This window comes from Salvelinus namaycush, chromosome 19 (genome assembly GCF_016432855.1).
Source record: "Salvelinus namaycush isolate Seneca chromosome 19, SaNama_1.0, whole genome shotgun sequence".
Taxonomy (NCBI): Eukaryota; Metazoa; Chordata; class Actinopteri; order Salmoniformes; family Salmonidae; genus Salvelinus; species Salvelinus namaycush.
This window is the reverse complement of record NC_052325.1, coordinates 31,594,693-31,611,310: the sequence shown is the minus strand read 5'-3', so window position 1 is coordinate 31,611,310 and position 16,618 is coordinate 31,594,693. Positions and strand designations below refer to the sequence as shown.

At 45.3% G+C, this 16,618-nt stretch overlaps 1 protein-coding gene across 4 annotated transcripts in view; it reads left to right on the top strand.

Annotated features, from left to right (window-relative positions):
• Positions 1 to 16,618, top strand: part of caska (calcium/calmodulin-dependent serine protein kinase a) — a 216,383-nt gene that overhangs the window by 159,629 nt on the left and 40,136 nt on the right. For 3 of the 4 annotated variants that reach the window (XM_039014836.1, XM_039014840.1, XM_039014839.1), the window contains exons 7-11: positions 11,164 to 11,339; positions 11,483 to 11,605; positions 12,470 to 12,553; positions 12,672 to 12,771; positions 14,235 to 14,356. In XM_039014836.1, the coding sequence (XP_038870764.1) occupies positions 11,164 to 11,339; positions 11,483 to 11,605; positions 12,470 to 12,553; positions 12,672 to 12,771; positions 14,235 to 14,356 (605 nt within the window). Of the gene's footprint in view, positions 1 to 11,163; positions 11,343 to 11,482; positions 11,606 to 12,469; positions 12,554 to 12,671; positions 12,772 to 14,234; positions 14,357 to 16,618 lie in introns of all 4 variants that reach the window. The other variant, XM_039014838.1, reaches the window with a different exon arrangement.

Here is a 16,618-nt window from a genome sequence, read left to right as displayed (position 1 = left end):
GACCTGACTGTGTCTGGTGAATTATGTTAGCACACACAAAAAAATTGCCAAAGACTCCAGCCACCCAAGACTGTTCACCATGTTCCCATCCAGCAGGCAGTACCGGTGCATCAAGGCTCAGTCCAACAGACTCCTAAACAACTTCTATCCCCTGGCTATAAGGCTGTTAAATGGCTAATAACTACTGCTCTCCCTCTCCCACAGACTTTCCACACTGACTCTATGCCCATCCACAGGCCTCTACCCACTCACCGCCACTCTTACTCACACACACCTACTCACATACACACACCCTCACTCACAGACGCATTACTAATTACCACATGCTTACACCCAGTGGTGTAAAGTACTTAAGTAAAAATACTTTGAAGAACTACTTAAGTAGTTTTTTGGGGGTATCTGTACTTTACTTTTTAAACTTTTACTTCATTACATTCCTAAAGAAAATAATGTACTTTTTACTCCATACATTCTCCCTGACACCCAAAAGTACTCGTTATATTCTGAACGCTTAGCAGGACAGGAAAATGGTACAATTCACACACAAAATGGTACAATTCACGCACTTGTCAAGAGAACATCACTGGTCATCCCTACTGCCTCTGATCTGGCAGACTCACTAAACACAAATGTGAAATGAATGTAGGAGAATATAACACATTAGATCTGGTAAAAGATAATACAAAGAAAAAAACATGCTTTTTTTATCATCTTTGAAATGGAAGAGAAATGCCACAATGTAAACTCGTTTATTTTCAGCAAACTTAACATGTGTAAATATTTGTATGAACATAAGATTCAACAACTGAGACATAAACTGAACAAGTTCCACAGACATGTGACTAACAGAAATGGAATAATGTGTCCCTGAACAAAGGGGGGTCAAAATCAAAAGTAACAGTCAGTATCTGATGTGGCCACCAGCTGCATTAAGTACTGCAGTGCATCTCCTCCTCATGGACTTCACCAGATGTGCCAGTTCTTGCTGAGATGTTACCCCACTCTTCCACAAAGGAACCTGCAAGTTCCCGGACATTTCTGGGGGGAATGGCCCTAGCCCTCACTCTCCGATCCAACAGGTCCCAGACGCGCTCAATGGGATTGAGATCCGGGCTCTTTGCTGGCCATGGGAGAACACTGACATTCCTGTCTTGCAGGAAATCACGCACAAAACGAGCAGTATGGCTGGTGGCATTGTCATGCTGGAGGGTCATGTCAGGATGAGCCAGCAGGAAGGGTACCACGTGAGGGAGGAGGATAACTTCCCTGTAACGCACAGCGTTGAGATTGCCTGCAATGACAGCAAGCTCAATCCGATGATGCTGTGCCACACCGCCCCAGACCATGAAGGACCCTCCACCTCCAAATCGATCCCGCTCCAGAGTACAGACCTCGGTGTAACGCTGATTCCTTTGACGATAAACACGAATCCGACCATCACCCCTGGTGAGACAAAACCGCGACTCGTCGGTGAAGAGCACTTTTTGCCGGTCCTGTCTGGTCCAGTGACGGTGGGTTTGTGCCCATAGGCGACGTTGTTGGCGGTGATGTCTGGTGAGGACCTACTTTACAACAGGCCTACAAGCCCTCAGTCCATCCTGTCTCAGCCTATTGCGTACAGTCTGAGCACTGATGGAGGGATTGTGCGTTCCTGGTTATACTCGGGCAGTTGTTGTTGCCATCCTGTACCTGCCCCGCAGGTGTGATGTTCGGATGTACCGATCCTGAGCAGGTGTTGTTACACGTGGTCTTCCACTGCGAGGACGATCAGCTGTCCGTCCTGTCTCCCGATAGCGATGTCTTAGGCGTCTCACAGTACGGACATTGCAATTTATTGCCCTGGCCACAATTTATTGCCCATGCCTCCTTGCAGCATGCCTAAGGCACGTTCACGCAGATGAGCAGGGACCCTGGGCATCTTTCTTTTGGTGTTTTTCAGAGTCAGTAGAAAGGCTTCTTTAGTGTCCCTAAGTTTTCATAACTGTGACCTTAATTGCATACCGTCTGTAATTTGAAGGAATTTGAAATGATTTATACTTTCACTTTAGATACTTAAGTAGATTTTAGTGATTACATTTGCTTTTGATACTTAAGTAGATTTAAAATCAAATAGTTTTAGACTTTTACTCAAGTAGCATTTTACTGGGTGACTTTCACTTTTACTTGTGTCATTTTCTTTTAAGGTATCTTTACTTTTACTCAAGTATTACAATTGAGTACTTTTTCCACCACTGCTTCCACCACACGCACACAACCCCTCACACCTACACTGCTGCTAAAATTATTATTGATTAGATGTATTACTACCATTACGCTGCTGTTAATTGATTATTGATTGCCATTACAATTGTTCCTATCTATTTTTCCTGCTCCTGGTCACTATTATTTCTGTTTACATGTATGTATTAGTATCTACTGTATCTACCTCGACTACTCCAGTGTCCTTGCACACTGTACATTTGGTACTGGTACTCACCCTGTATATAACTTACACTGTCTTTGTTTTCTTCCTTTCTTATCTCCTTTGTTGGGGGGGGGGGTTGCAAGTAAAGCATTTCACTGTACTTCAAATCAAACTTTATTTGCCACATGCGCCGAATACAACAAGTGTAAACTTTACCGTGAAATGCTTACTTACAAGCCCTTAACCAACAGTTCAGTTCAAGAAGAAAATATTTACCAAATAGGCTAAAATAAAACGTAATAATAAAAAGTAACACATTAAGAATAAGAATAACGAGGCTATATACAGGGGGCACCGATACCGAGTCAGTGTGCAGGGGTACAGGCTATTTGAGGTGATCTTGTAGGTGGGGGCGAAGTGACTGCATAGGTAACAAACACACAGCGAGAGGTAGCAGTGTACGGGGGGGGTCAATGTAAATTGTCCGGTGGCGATTTTTATGAATTGTTCAGCAGTCTAATGGCTTGGGGGTAGAAGCTGTTGAGGAGCCTTTTGATCCTAGTCTAGGCGCTCCAGTACTGCTTGCCGTGCAGTAGCAGAGAAAACAGTCTATAACTTCAGTGACTGGAGTCTCTGACAATTTTAAGGCCTTTCCTCTGACACCGCCTATTATATAGGTCCTGGATGGCAGGAAGCTTGGCCCCAGTGATGTACTGGGCCGTTTGCATTACCCTGTGTAGCGCCTTATGGTCAGATGCAGAGCAGTTGCCATACCAGGCGGTAATGCAACCGGTCAGGATGCTCTCGATGGTGCAGCTGTAGAACCTTTTGAGGATCTCAGGACCCATGCCAAATTTTTTCAGTCTCCTGAGGGGGAAAAGGTTTTGTCGTGCCCTCTTAACAACTGTCTTGGTATGTTTGGTCCATGATAGGTTGTTGGTGATGTGGACACCAAGGAACTTGAAACTCTCGACCCGCTCCACTACAGCCCCGTCAATGTTAATGGGGGCCTGTTCGGCCCGCATTTTCCTGTAGTCCACGATCAGCTCCTTTGTCTTGCTCACATTGAGGGAGAGGTTGTTGTCCTGGCACCACACTGCCAGTTCTCTGACCTCCTTCCTATAGGCCGTCTCATCGTTGTCGGTGATCAGGCCTACCACTGTTGTGTCGTCAGCAAACTTAATGATGGTGTTGGCATTGTGTTTGGCCACGCCGTCGTGGGTGAACAGGGAATACAGGACGGTACTAAGTTCACATCCATGCCGAGCCGCAGTGTTAAGGATCAGTGTGGCAGACGTGTTGTTGCCTACTCTTACCGCGGCCCGTCAGGAAGTCCAGGATCCAGTTGCAGAGGGTGGTGTTTAGTCCCAGAGTCCTTAGCTTAGTGATGAGATTCCGGGGCACTATGGTGTTGAATGCTGAGCTGTAGTCGATGAACAGCATTCTCACATAGGTGTACATTTTGTACAGGTGAGAAAGGGCTGTGTGGAGTGCGATTGAGATTGCGTCATCTGTGGATCTGTTGGGGTGGTATGCAAATTGGAGTGGGTCTATGGTGTCCGGGAGGATGCTGTTGATGTGAGCCATGACCAGCCTTTCAAAGCACTTCATGGCTACCGGCGTGAGTGCCACGGGGCGGTAATCATTTAGGCAGGTTACCTTCACTTTCTTGGGCACAGGGACTATGGTGGTCTGCTTGAAACATGTAGGTATTACAGACTCGGTCAGGGAGAGGTTGAAAATGTCAGTGAAGACCTGCTGACATTGGTCCGCGCATGCTTTGAGTACATGTCCTGGTAATCCATCTGGCCCAGCGGCTTTGTGAATGTTGACCTGTTTAAAGGTTTTGTTCACATCGGCTACCGAGAGCATTATCACATAGTCATCCAGAACAGCTGGTGCTCTCGTGCATGCTTCAGTGTTTCTTGCCTCGAAGCGAGCATAAAAGGCATTTAGCTCGTCTGGTAGGCTCGCGTCACTGGCCAGCTCGCGTCTGGGTTTCCCTTTGTAGTCCATAATAGTTTTCAAGCCCTGCCACATCCGACGAACGTCAGAGCCGGTGTAGTAGGATTCAATCTCAATCCTGTATTGACGCTTTGCTTGTTTGATGGTTCATCTGAGGGCATAGCGGGATTTCTTATAAGCGTCCGGATTAGTCTCCAGCTCCTTGAAAGCGGCAGCTCTAGCCTTTAGCTCGATGAGGATGTTGCCTGTAATCCATGGTTTCTGGTTGGGATATGTATGTACAGTCACTGTGGGGACAACGTCATCGATGCACTTATTGATGAAGCCGATGACTGAGGTGGTGTGTTCCTCAATGCCATTGGATGAATCCCTGAACATATTCCAGTCTGTGCTAGCAAAACAGTCCTGTAGTGTAGCATCCGCGTCATCTGACCACTTCCGTATTGAGCGAGTCACTGGTACTTCCTGCTTTAGTTTTTGCTTGTAGGCAGGAATCAGGAGGATAGAATTGTGGTCAAATTTTCCAAATGGAGGGAGGGAGAGAGCTTTGTATGCATCTCAGTGTGTGGAGTAAAGGTGGTCTAGGATTTTTCCCCCCTGCTTGCACATGTGACATGCTGGTAAAATTTGGTAAAACTGATTTAAGTTTAGCCTCCCGGGTGGCGCAGTGGTCTAGGGCACTGCATCGCAGTGCTAACTGCGCCACCAGAGTCTCTGGGTTCGCGCCCAGGCTCTGTCGCAGCCGGCCGCGACCGGGAGGTCCGTGGGGCGACGCACAATTGGCATAGCGTCGTCCGGGTTAGGGAGGGTTTGGCCGGTAGGGATATCCTTGTCTCATCGCGCTCCAGCGACTCCTGTGGCGGGCCGGGCGCAGTGCGCGCTAACCAAGGTAGCCAGGTACACGGTGTTTCCTCCGACACATTGGTGCGGCTGGCTTCCGGGTTGGAGGCGCGCTGTGTTAAGAAGCAGTGCGGCTTGGTTGGGTTGTGCTTCGGAGGACGCATGGCTTTCGACCTTCGTCTCTCCCGAGCCCGTACGGGAGTTGTAGCGATGAGACAATATAGTAATTACTAGCGATTGGATACCACGAAAATTGGGGAGAAAATGGGATAAAAAAAATAAAAAAAAACTGATTTAAGTTTGCTTGCATTAAAGTTCCCGGCCACTAGGAACGCCACTTCTGGGTAAGCATTTTCTTCTTTGCTTATGGCCTTATAGAGTTGGTTGAGAGTGGTCTTAGTGCCAGCTTCACTTTGTGGTGGTAAATAGACGGCTACGAATAATACAGATGAGAACTCTCTTGGTAGATAGTGTGGTTGACAGCTTATCATAAGGTACTCTACCTCAGGCGAGTAATACCTTGAGACTTCTTTGATATTAGACATCACGCACCAGCTGTTATTGACAAAAAGACACACACACTCACCCCTCATCTTAACAGAGGTAGCGTCTCTGTTCTGCCGGTGCATAGAAAATCCCACCAGCTCTACAGTCATGGCCAAAAATTTTGAGAATGACACAAATATTAATTTTCACAAAGTCTGCCGCCTCAGTTTGTATGATGGCAATTTGCATATACTCCAGAATGTTATGAAGAGTGACCAGATGAATTGCAATTAATTGCGAAGTCCCTCTTTGCCATGCAAATGAACTGAATTCTCAAAAAACATTTCCACTGCATTTCAGCCCTGCCACAAAAGGACCAGCTGACATCATGTCAGTGGTTCTCTCGTTAACACAGGTGTGAGTGTTGACGAGGACAAGGCTGGAGATCACTCTGTCATGCTGATTGAGTTCGAATAACAGACTGGAAGCTTCAAAAGGAGGGTGGTGCTTGGAATCATTGTTCTTCCTCTGTCAACCATGGTTACCTGCAAGGGAACACGTGCCGCCATCATTACTTTGCACAAAAAAAGGCTTCACAGGCAAGGATATTGCTGCCAGTAAGATTGCACCTAAATCAACCATTTATCGGATCATCAAGAACTTCAAGGAGAGCGGTTCAATTATTGTGAAGAAGGCTTCAGGGCGCCCAAGAAAGTCCAGCAAGTGCCAGGACCGTCTCCTAAAGTTGATTCAGCTGCGGGATCGGGGCACCACCAGTACAGAGCTTGCTCAGGAATGGCAGCAGGCAGGTGTGAGTGCATCTGCACGCACAGTAAGGCGAAGACTTTTGGAGGATGGCCTGGTGTGAAGGGCAGCAAAGAAGCCACTTCTCTCCAGGAAAAACATCAGGAACAGACTGATATTCTGCAAAAGGTACAGGGATTGGACTGCTGAGGACTGGGGTAAAGTAATTTTCTCTGATGAATCCCCTTTCCAATTGTTTGGGGCATCCGGAAAAAGGCTTGTCCGGAGAAGACAAGGTGAGCGCTACCATCAGTCCTGTGTCATGCCAACAGTAAAGCATCCTGAGACCATTCATGTGTGGGGTTGCTTCTCAGCCAAGGGAGTGGTCTCACTCACAATTTTGCCTAAGAAAACAGCCATGAATAAAGAATGGTACCAACACATCCTCCGAGAGCAACTTCTCCCAACCATCCAGGAACAGTTTGGTGATGAACAATGCCTTTTCCAGCATGATGGAGCACCTTGCCATAAGGCAAAAGTGATAACTAAGTGGCTCAGGGAACAATACATCGATATTTTGGGTCCATGGCCAGGAAACTCCCCAGACCTTAATCCCATTGAGAACTTATGGTCAATTCTCAAAAGGCGGGTGGACAAACAAAAACCCGCAAACTCCAAGCATCGATTATGCAGGAATGGGCTGCCATCAGTCAGGATGTGGCCCAGAAGTTAATTGACAGCATGCCAGGGCGGATTGCAGAGATCTTGAAAAATAAGGGTCAACACTACAAATATTGACTCTTTGAATCAACTTCATGTAATTGTCAATAAAAGCCTTTGACACTTATAAAAGGCTTGTAATTATACTTAAGTATTCCATAGTAACATCTGACAAAAATATCTAAAGACACTGAAGCAGCAAACTTTGTGAAAATTAATATTTGTGTCATTCTCAAAACTTTTGGCCATGACTGTATATTGTCCGTTTCTTTGTTCAGCCACGTCTCGGGAAAACATAAGATGTTACAGTTTTTAATGTCCTGTTGGTAGGATAATCTTAATAGTAGGTCATCAATTTTATTTTCTAATGATTGCACGTTAGCAAGAAGAATGGAAGGCATTGGGAGTTTACTCGCTCGCCTACGGATTCTCAGGAGTCGCTGCTCCGCGTCCCCTTTTCCGGCGTCTTTTATTCACGCAAAAGGTGTGGATCTGGGCCTGTTCCAGTGGAAGCAGGATATCCTTCTCATCGGACTCATTAAAGGAAAAAGTTTCTTCCAGTACGCGGTGAGTAATCGCATTTCTGATGTCTAGAAGTTATTTTCGGTCATAAGAGACGGTAGCAGCAATATTATGCACACAATAAGTTAAAAAATAAGTTACACAAAACGCAAAAAATGTTTACAAAATTGCACAATTGGTTGGGAGAATGTAAAACGTCAGCCATGTTCTTCCACGCCATCTTCAGGTGTGCATGTGACATATATCTTCAAACTTGAAAACACACACTCAGAAGCGTAGTAAAGAGTTGCAGTAGAATATGAATATCAACAATGTTCCAGTTTCTTTGGTAGTTTGTGGCTTTTGAAGCCAGAAGAAAGACCACTTCTTCTTTCATATTCAGTAGACATGACATTCTGTTCAGAAAAAACAAGAAGTGATATTCTGTGTGTGAGCATGTGTGTGCACATTCATGTGTCCACACTTGTGACTTACTTGACTTAAAGGGGAACTGCTGATTTGGCCTCGTGTTTTGGGCTTTCTCCTCAAGAAGTGGGTTCGTCCAGCAAGAAATTCTTGCCACCACCAAGACACACTCAGAACCTTGCCCGCAGCTGTTTCCCCCCAATCACAGCAAACAAACCTCCTGCCGGTTGAGTTCAATAACTACTGACAGATGTATGGTGAGATGCCAGAATAAGTTTTGAATAGGTCAGTAGCCTACAGAGTAATATGAGAAGAATGCAATTGCTGAATTTAGATTTTCTAAACTAAGTGTTTTGATAACTTCCTGACCAGTTTAGGTGATCATTTTGTGATGTTCCGGGGACATCCTAGCAAATAATTGTTGTTTGCAGGGCTGTTGCTGCCACAATGACTGTGGTTAAGTCAGGTGGAGGCTTGTTTGGGATTTCCTCAAAGTGTTATCTCCAGCACTCCATTTCTTGGGATTTTTTGGTAAGAGGGTTTCCCGTTTATCTCTAATGGGATGGCTTCAGCTCCTGTTCTTCCCAGCCAGCTGTCCGGTGATCTTGTACAGCTCCTTGGAATTTTGTTGCTTTGGCTGCTGCCTCCACCTCGCTAGCAAGCGGTTCCTTGTGTGCTTTCTTTTCCCTCTTTCTGACCACCTTGTTTCTATGTCGATATTCCTGCTGCAGACTTCCTCTCTTGGTGTCATCCATTTCCCAGTTGAGTTTGAGTTTGGTCTCCCTCCTTGCCTCTATTTCTTTCCAGGTGTCATCTGTCACTTGTCTTTTCCCACTAGCACTGACTCCAAAAAGTTTTGGGACACTGTTTGGGGCACCTCCTCCCAGCTGCCCACAGCACTGAGGTTAGGAAACACTGTCACCACCGATAAATCCACGATAATCGAGAATTTCAACAAGCATTTCTCTACGGCTGGCCATGCTTTCCTCCTGGCTACCCCAACAGCTCCCCCGCAGCTACTTGCCCAAGCCTCCCCAGCTTCTCCTTCACCCAAATCCAGATGGCAGATGTTCTGAAAGAGCTGCAAAACCTGGACCCATACAAATCAGCTGGGCTAGACAATCTGGACCCTCTCTTTCTAAAATTATCCGCCGCCATTGTTGCAACCCCTATTACTAGTCTGTTCAACCTCTCTTTCGTATCGTCCGAGATTCCTAAAGATTGGAAAGCTGCCGCGGTCATCCCCCTCTTTAGAAAACCTTTCTAAAGCCTTCGAATCCCACCATACCTTCTCCACTGTGCAATCCGGTTCCCGAGCTGGTCACCGATGCACCTCTGCCACGCTCAAGGTACTAAACGATATCATAACCGCCATCGATAAAAGACAATACTGTGCAGCCGTCTTCATCGACCTGGCCAAGGCTTTCAACTCTGTCAATCACCGAATTCTTATTGGCAGAATCAACAGCCTTGGTTTCTGAAATGACTGCCTCGCCTGGTTCACCAACTACTTCTCAGATAGAGTTCAGTGTGTCAAATCGGAGGGCCTGTTGTCCGGACCTCTGACAGTTTCTATTGGGGTACTGCAGGGTTCAATTCTCGGGCCGACTCTTTTCTCTGTATATATCAATGATGTCGCTCTTGCTGCGGGTGATTCCTTAAACCACCTCTACGCAGACGACACCATTCTGTATACATCTGACCCTTTGGACACTGTGTTAACAAACCTCCAAACAAGCTTCAATGCCATACAACACTCCTTCCGTGGCCTCCAATTGCCCTTAAATGCTAGTAAAACTAAATGCATGCTCTTCAACCGATCGCTGCCCGCATCCGTCTGCCCGACTAGCATCACAACTGTGGACGGTTCTGACTTAGAATACCTAGGTGTCTGGCTAGACTGTAAACTCTCCTTCCAGACTCCAGTTACTGTGTAACTCTGTGTTGTTGTTGTTAGTTGCACTGCTTTGCTTTATCTTGGCCAGTTGTAAATGAGAACTTGTTCTCAACTGGCCTACCTGGTTAAATAAAGGGGAAATAAAATTGTGCTTCTCCAGTTGTCGTTTTATTTTCCAATCTTGGCATTCATGTCTACCAGTACAATTTAGATCACAGTCTCTCTTGGGTACTTTTTGAATAACTGCTTGTAGCTGTTGATAGAAGGCAACTTTTTCTCTTCGAAGTCAGCTGAGTTGGTTGGAGCATAGCACAGAGGAAGAGGATGGTTTCACCTGTGATATTTCCCCAAAGGTGTTTCATCTGCTTTCAGACTTCAACAATGCTCAGGTTGTATCTTCTCATCTCTCTAGCTATTTGTGACAGCTTTCCTGTCTGGTAAAATGTTCTGACATTCCAGCATCCAATTCTCATTCTTGACTTGAGCTATAGAAGACTCTTCTTCCCCTGGACTTTCAGTTGAGTTTGGGCCAGGGGATTCATGGGCACCCTTTTAGAGTAGTCTGTTCGGCTAAGGTTTTAGTGAGGTTGTGTTTCCATAGTTTTGCTTTCGGAAATCGTTTTTGAACAACTGAATGGGTGACTAGAAATTTTCAAACTACCAGATCTTTGATAACTTTCAAGGATTTTATGCTATCTATCACAAGACGGGTACTTCAGATTTTCACAGGTGTCTGTAATTATCTCTGACCCTCTGTGGCCTTTTCACATGTAAAATAAGTAATTAAATAAGATTATACAAAAAATTACAATAGATTGCCATAGATTTTCTGTTAATTACCAAAATAACCAAAGATTCCGGTAACTGTGGTAAATTACCTGTAGCTTCGCAACCCTTCCCGGGCAGCTGTGCCCACTGTTATCTACAGTGGTCGTAGATAATTTTCCTTTGTAAAGCTCCATGATCAATAGGCGGACTGTGCTTCGTCTGATCCCTCGCCCTAGACCTGTCCGGTTTGGTTAGACCTGCTGGGAGTTACCTCCCACCGGCATAGCTCTTGAGGGGTCGTTGAGGTACATAAGCCCCCTCACCACGACAAGGTGACAGTCCCAGAGGAGGGCCACTCGTCCACATGTGTGTATGACTGAATGTGTGTCTACCCTTTGTCTCTTCCCTACAGGTCGTGTAGGAACACCCCACTTCATGGCCCCAGAGGTGGTGAAGAGGGAGCCTTATGGTAAGCCAGTAGATGTGTGGGGCTGTGGCGTCATCCTCTTCATCCTGCTCTCTGGCTGCCTGCCCTTCTACGGCACAAAGGAACGCCTGTTTGAAGCCATCTGCAGAGGCAAATACAAGGTAGTAGTTGATTTACAAAATGGCACCACACAATGATGTGTACAATAATAAATTCCAGTCTGTGCCTATGGTATTAGTAGCCTTACCCCACCTGAAAATGTGTGTGTGCTTTTCTCTCTCTCTGTGTGCGTGTGTCTCTCCAGTTAAACCCCAGACAATGGGGCCATATCTCAGAGAGCGCTAAAGACCTGGTGAGACGGATGCTCATGCTGGACCCTGCAGAGAGAATCACTGTCTACGAGGCACTCAACCACCCCTGGCTCAAGGTACACACACACACACACACTGTCTGCCTCAAACTCCACTGGATCACAGCATACTGTAAATGATGGTGCATTATGTGAACATTTTGTGTGTGGGGGTGGGGGGGATATTGGCTGTATTTCGAATGGTACTGTAATTCCATCCCACAGAATACAGTACCGTATTTTTACAGTGGCAAAAATGTTTTGACCACAAGTGGATGTATAGTATTGTTGTGTCTGGCTCATTAACATATTTTGAGGTGTGCCTTGAAAGAGGCTGTATCTGTTGCACCCATTTGTGAAAGGGCTGTACAAATTTAACTGGTATGTTGTATTATGGGAGCATTGATGTTTTTACAGTAAATTCTAAGGTATTGTACTGTGCCATTACACAGTACTTGCTTTGGTACTGTAATATGGAATACAGTCACTTGCCAATGAGCTGCCTGTAAGTTACTGTCAAATTCACCGCAACCCCTTTACAGTGTACAAACACACACACACAGTCTTGTACAGCTAACCTTGTGGGGACACACAATTCAGTCCCATTCAAAATCCTAACCCTAACCTGTACTCTTACCCTAACCTTACCCCTAACCCTAGATCCTAACCCTAAAACTAACCGTAGCTCCTAACCCTTAAAGTCATTCTAATTCTAACACTAATTCTAACCTTAACCCTAAACACCCTAGAAATAGCATGTTGACCTCGTGGGGATTAACAAAATGTCCGCAGTTGGTCAAATTATTGTTAGTTTACTATTCTTGTGGGGACTTCTGGTCCCCAAAATAATAGTTAAACATGTCCCCACAAACACACACACACACATTGTCTTCTTGGGATACCGAAAGGCTAGTAAAGTGAGATTGTGATTGTATTGATCAGGAGAGAGACCGTTATGCCTATAAGATCCACCTGCTAGAGACGGTGGAACAGCTGAGAAAGTTCAACGCCAGGAGAAAGCTCAAGGTAAGCTCCCCAAATTATACTCTCCTTTTCTAGTTGGAATGACAATAGGAGTGTTAATGTTTTAAAACATTTGGTGCTGACATGGAAGACAGTTTGTCTAACTGTCTGTCTGTCTCAGGGAGCCGTACTGGCAGCAGTCTCCAGCCACAAGTTTAACTCCTTCTACGGAGATCCACCAGAGGAAATGCCTGACTTCTCTGAAGACCCCACATCCTCGGGTAGGAGGAACATACACACATGCATACACACACACACACACACACACACACACACACACACACACACACACACACACACACACACACACACACACACACACACGTTTGCACGCACGCACACACAATTATTTACAACTCTGGGTTCCTGTTCCCCGGGCACCGATGATGTCGATTAAGGCAGTCCCCCACACCTCTCTGATTCAGAGGGGTTGGGTTAAATGAGGAAGACACAATTCAGTTGAATGTATTCAGTTGTACAACTGACTAGGTATCCCCCTTTGTCTTATGTCTTTTTCAAGGTATTGTTTTCACAAAGAAAGTATCTTCTCTAGTGCTCTAACTCTTACACCGGCTTCTGAAACGTCATCCTGGAGAGCGGCTTGTAGGCTTTTGTTCCAGCCCAACACTTGATTAAACATTATCTGTAAAACATGGACTCTACTGAAGACATACACACATAGTTTAGAATTTCTCTAACCTCTGACACAGTACTGCAGTTCTTTTTGTTGGACTAACAAGTCAATTCAGCACCTCTGAAATCTTTGGATGGGCTGCACTGTTTTCAGAGAATGTTTCAGCCACAATTATAGTTATCCTTTTGTCACGATCGTCTTGAGGTGAAAGAGTGGACCAAGGCGCAGCGTGATATAGATACATCTTCTCTTTTTAATAAAGAAGAAACAAACACGAACACTAAATACAAACTAAACAAAAAAACAACAAACGACCGTGAAGCTACAAACCTACATGCAACATAGACATAGACAATTACCCACAACCTACCTAATGCCTATGGCTGCCTTAAATATGTCTCCCAATCAGAGACAACGATAGACAGCTGTCTCTGATTGAGAACCATTCCAGGCAACCATAGACTTACCTAAACACCTACACTGAACACAACCCCAAGAACTCTACAAAACCTCCCTAGACAATACAACCACCCAAGACGAGACAAACACACACAAACATCCCCCATGTCACACCCTGACCTAACTAAAATAATACAGAAAACAAAGATAACTAAGGCCAGGGCGTGACACCTTTACTGTTGCTGTGTCCATGTAGTCCCTATATGAGGATGATAACTTAGTCGGTTTGTCTAAACTTAAACTCTGTATTGTTTGTGTTAATGCTGCCTTCCTGATAGGACTACTTGCAGCAGAAAGTAGGTATCCCTCCTCTAGGTATATACTGCTCTGTATGTGTGTTCTGTATCTGTCTGTTGTCCCTAGTTCTCTAGCAATCAACTCTTACACACCTAGATCCTGCCTGCGTGTGCTTTGTGATTGTCCATTTGTTGTTTTGTCTTGCATTATTTGTCCCTTTTTTCCATTTCCTGTTCAATGTATTCTCTTTTATTGTACTGTTGCCTACATAACTGCCTTACTGATTATGGATTGTCTGTTTTGACGTGCGCGTTTGTGTGCGTTGTGTGTGTGTTTGTGTGTGTGTGTGTACAGGGGCTGTGTCTCAGGTGCTGGACAGTCTTGAGGAGATCCATGCGTTGACCGACTGCAGTGAGAAAGATATGGACTTCCTACACAGTGTCTTCCAAGATGAGCATCTACACACACTACTAGATGTGAGTAGACACACACACACACACACACACACACACACACACACACACACACACACACAGAATGTGACCAACACATAGGCAGACATACTGCTAGTCGGGCCACTAAAATGTAAGTCAGACAGATGTGGTGTTTCTGTCATTAGATGACGATCGGCACCAGCTGTCATTGAGTCATCTTTAACCTCCTCTCTGACTGACTGACTCATGTCTATGGCGGAGGGGAGTTTAGCTGTAGGTCAGACACTCAAACTTCAACAGCCATGGCTCTGTCTGCCTCTGACAGTTAGGCTACTGCCCCATTCCAATACTCTTAACTCCATTTTTGTCTGTAGGTCCTAGCTGACTACATTAACGGCTCATTTCCTTTAGCTAGCTATCTAGCCCGTTTGTAGACACCTTCCCTCGTTGACATGAAAATAAGTGAATATCAGTGGGAGAAAGATTGTGCAAACTCGATATAGTTTATCAGAGGGTTATGTGGAGTTATAACCATATTGTCATGTTGTTCTTGCAGAAAGAGAAGTGGAAGATGGATAGTTTAGTCTCTCTCCATTTCTCTCACTCTCTCTTTCCCTGTCCCTCTCTCTTTCCCTGTCCCTCTCTCTTTCCCTGTCCCTCTCTCTTTCCCTGTCCCTCTCTCTTTCCCTGTCCCTCTCTCTTTCCCTGTCCCTCTCTCTTGCCAGTGTTTTCTGTGTTTTGTCTGTCACCCAAAACTCATAGCAGCCAGCCAAACACCAAACCTCTCTGCTCCAGAGGGTACCAGCAGTTCACTGCCAAAACACACACACACCCTGCAGAGGAAACTATGCTGCACTCATGATTTCATGCCACATTAGGAGAGAAGCTGTGTGTGTGTGTGTGTGTTACTGAAGGCTATCTGGCTGGGGGAAACCGGGTTTTATTAAAGGGCTTACTTGAGGCCTGTTGACTCTAAAAACTCTTATCTTAATCCTGAAGGGGTCTTGGTAACACTTGAATCACACCCTTCATCACAAAGTATAACAGCTTATGCAGCTTCTGGCAACTGACTTGACAGTCAACACAAACTGTTATCTAGGTTGGTTGTGTGTGTGCGCGCGCATTCATGCGTTTCATGAACTTATAAGGCCTACAATATCTTAAGTTGAGGATGTGAGGTTTGGAGGGGGTTCGGAAAGGGAATTACCAAATAGAGTGTTAGAAAAGGGTTAGTGGAAAAGGGAGGAAGGGGGAGGATGAGGCAGTTGCTTACAGACCCTGACCCATTTGCCAGGGGCTGAATGGGTCAAGAAGAGAAAGAGAGGAAGACTTGTCTCCAACTCTTTCTCCCTGGGAAGGCGTTTCACTAGGAACCTGTTGCTGCAGATGCCCATTAGAGAGAGCAAGAGAGACCACACTGCTGCACTGAAAATTGAACGAAAGAGGAGACCCAGACTCCATCATTGAAAAGAGAGAGAGACCCCCACAATCCAGCTCTGAAAAGCAACAGAAACAAGGAGAGCGAGAGAGACCCAGACTTCTGCACTGAAAAGAGAGAGAGACCCCCACAATCCATCTCTGAAAAGCGACAGAAACAAGGAGAGCGAGAGAGACCCAGACTTCTGCACTGAAAAGAGAGTGAACAATGGGTGCTATTGTCAGGCCTTAGCCCCTTTCACTGCTGTGTGACTCCAGACGCCTGCAGTAGGGTATCTGTAAGTACATCTGTAGGGCTGATGTTACCATCCTCTCCACTCGCACACAGAGAGGCAGGAAACAGAATGGATGTACTGTAACAGTAGCCTGGATGCTAAGCTAGTTTAGTGCTTGTTGTGCATATTCTCTTCTGGGTTAGGGTGTTTGGGTACTGCTTGGGATCTGGTTGGTGAGTCGGTCTTGTTGTTTCAGTGTGTGTGTGTCAGTGGTCCTTACTTGGGATGAAGTAAGGCTTTATTTCTCCTTTTAGGGAGAACATTGTTGACTAACTTCCGACAACAATTTGACAGTTAGGAAAATAAGTGATATGTTAAATGACAATATTTTAAGATGTGTGTGTATATACACTTGTTTCTGAAAATGTCTTAAGTTTTAATAAGCAATCTGTAAGATCTTTGATAATGGTAGCACGTAGCCGCATTAGTAGTTTGGAGTAAGCGCCGAGTGTAAAGTTCATACAGTATGTCCTACAGTCTATATTTTACGCAGTTTTATAAGACTGTTTTTATCATCACATCTAAACATTGCAAGCAGATGTGAAAATAGCATTTCCTGTTAGCTACCGAGACATCATACAACTACCCAAAA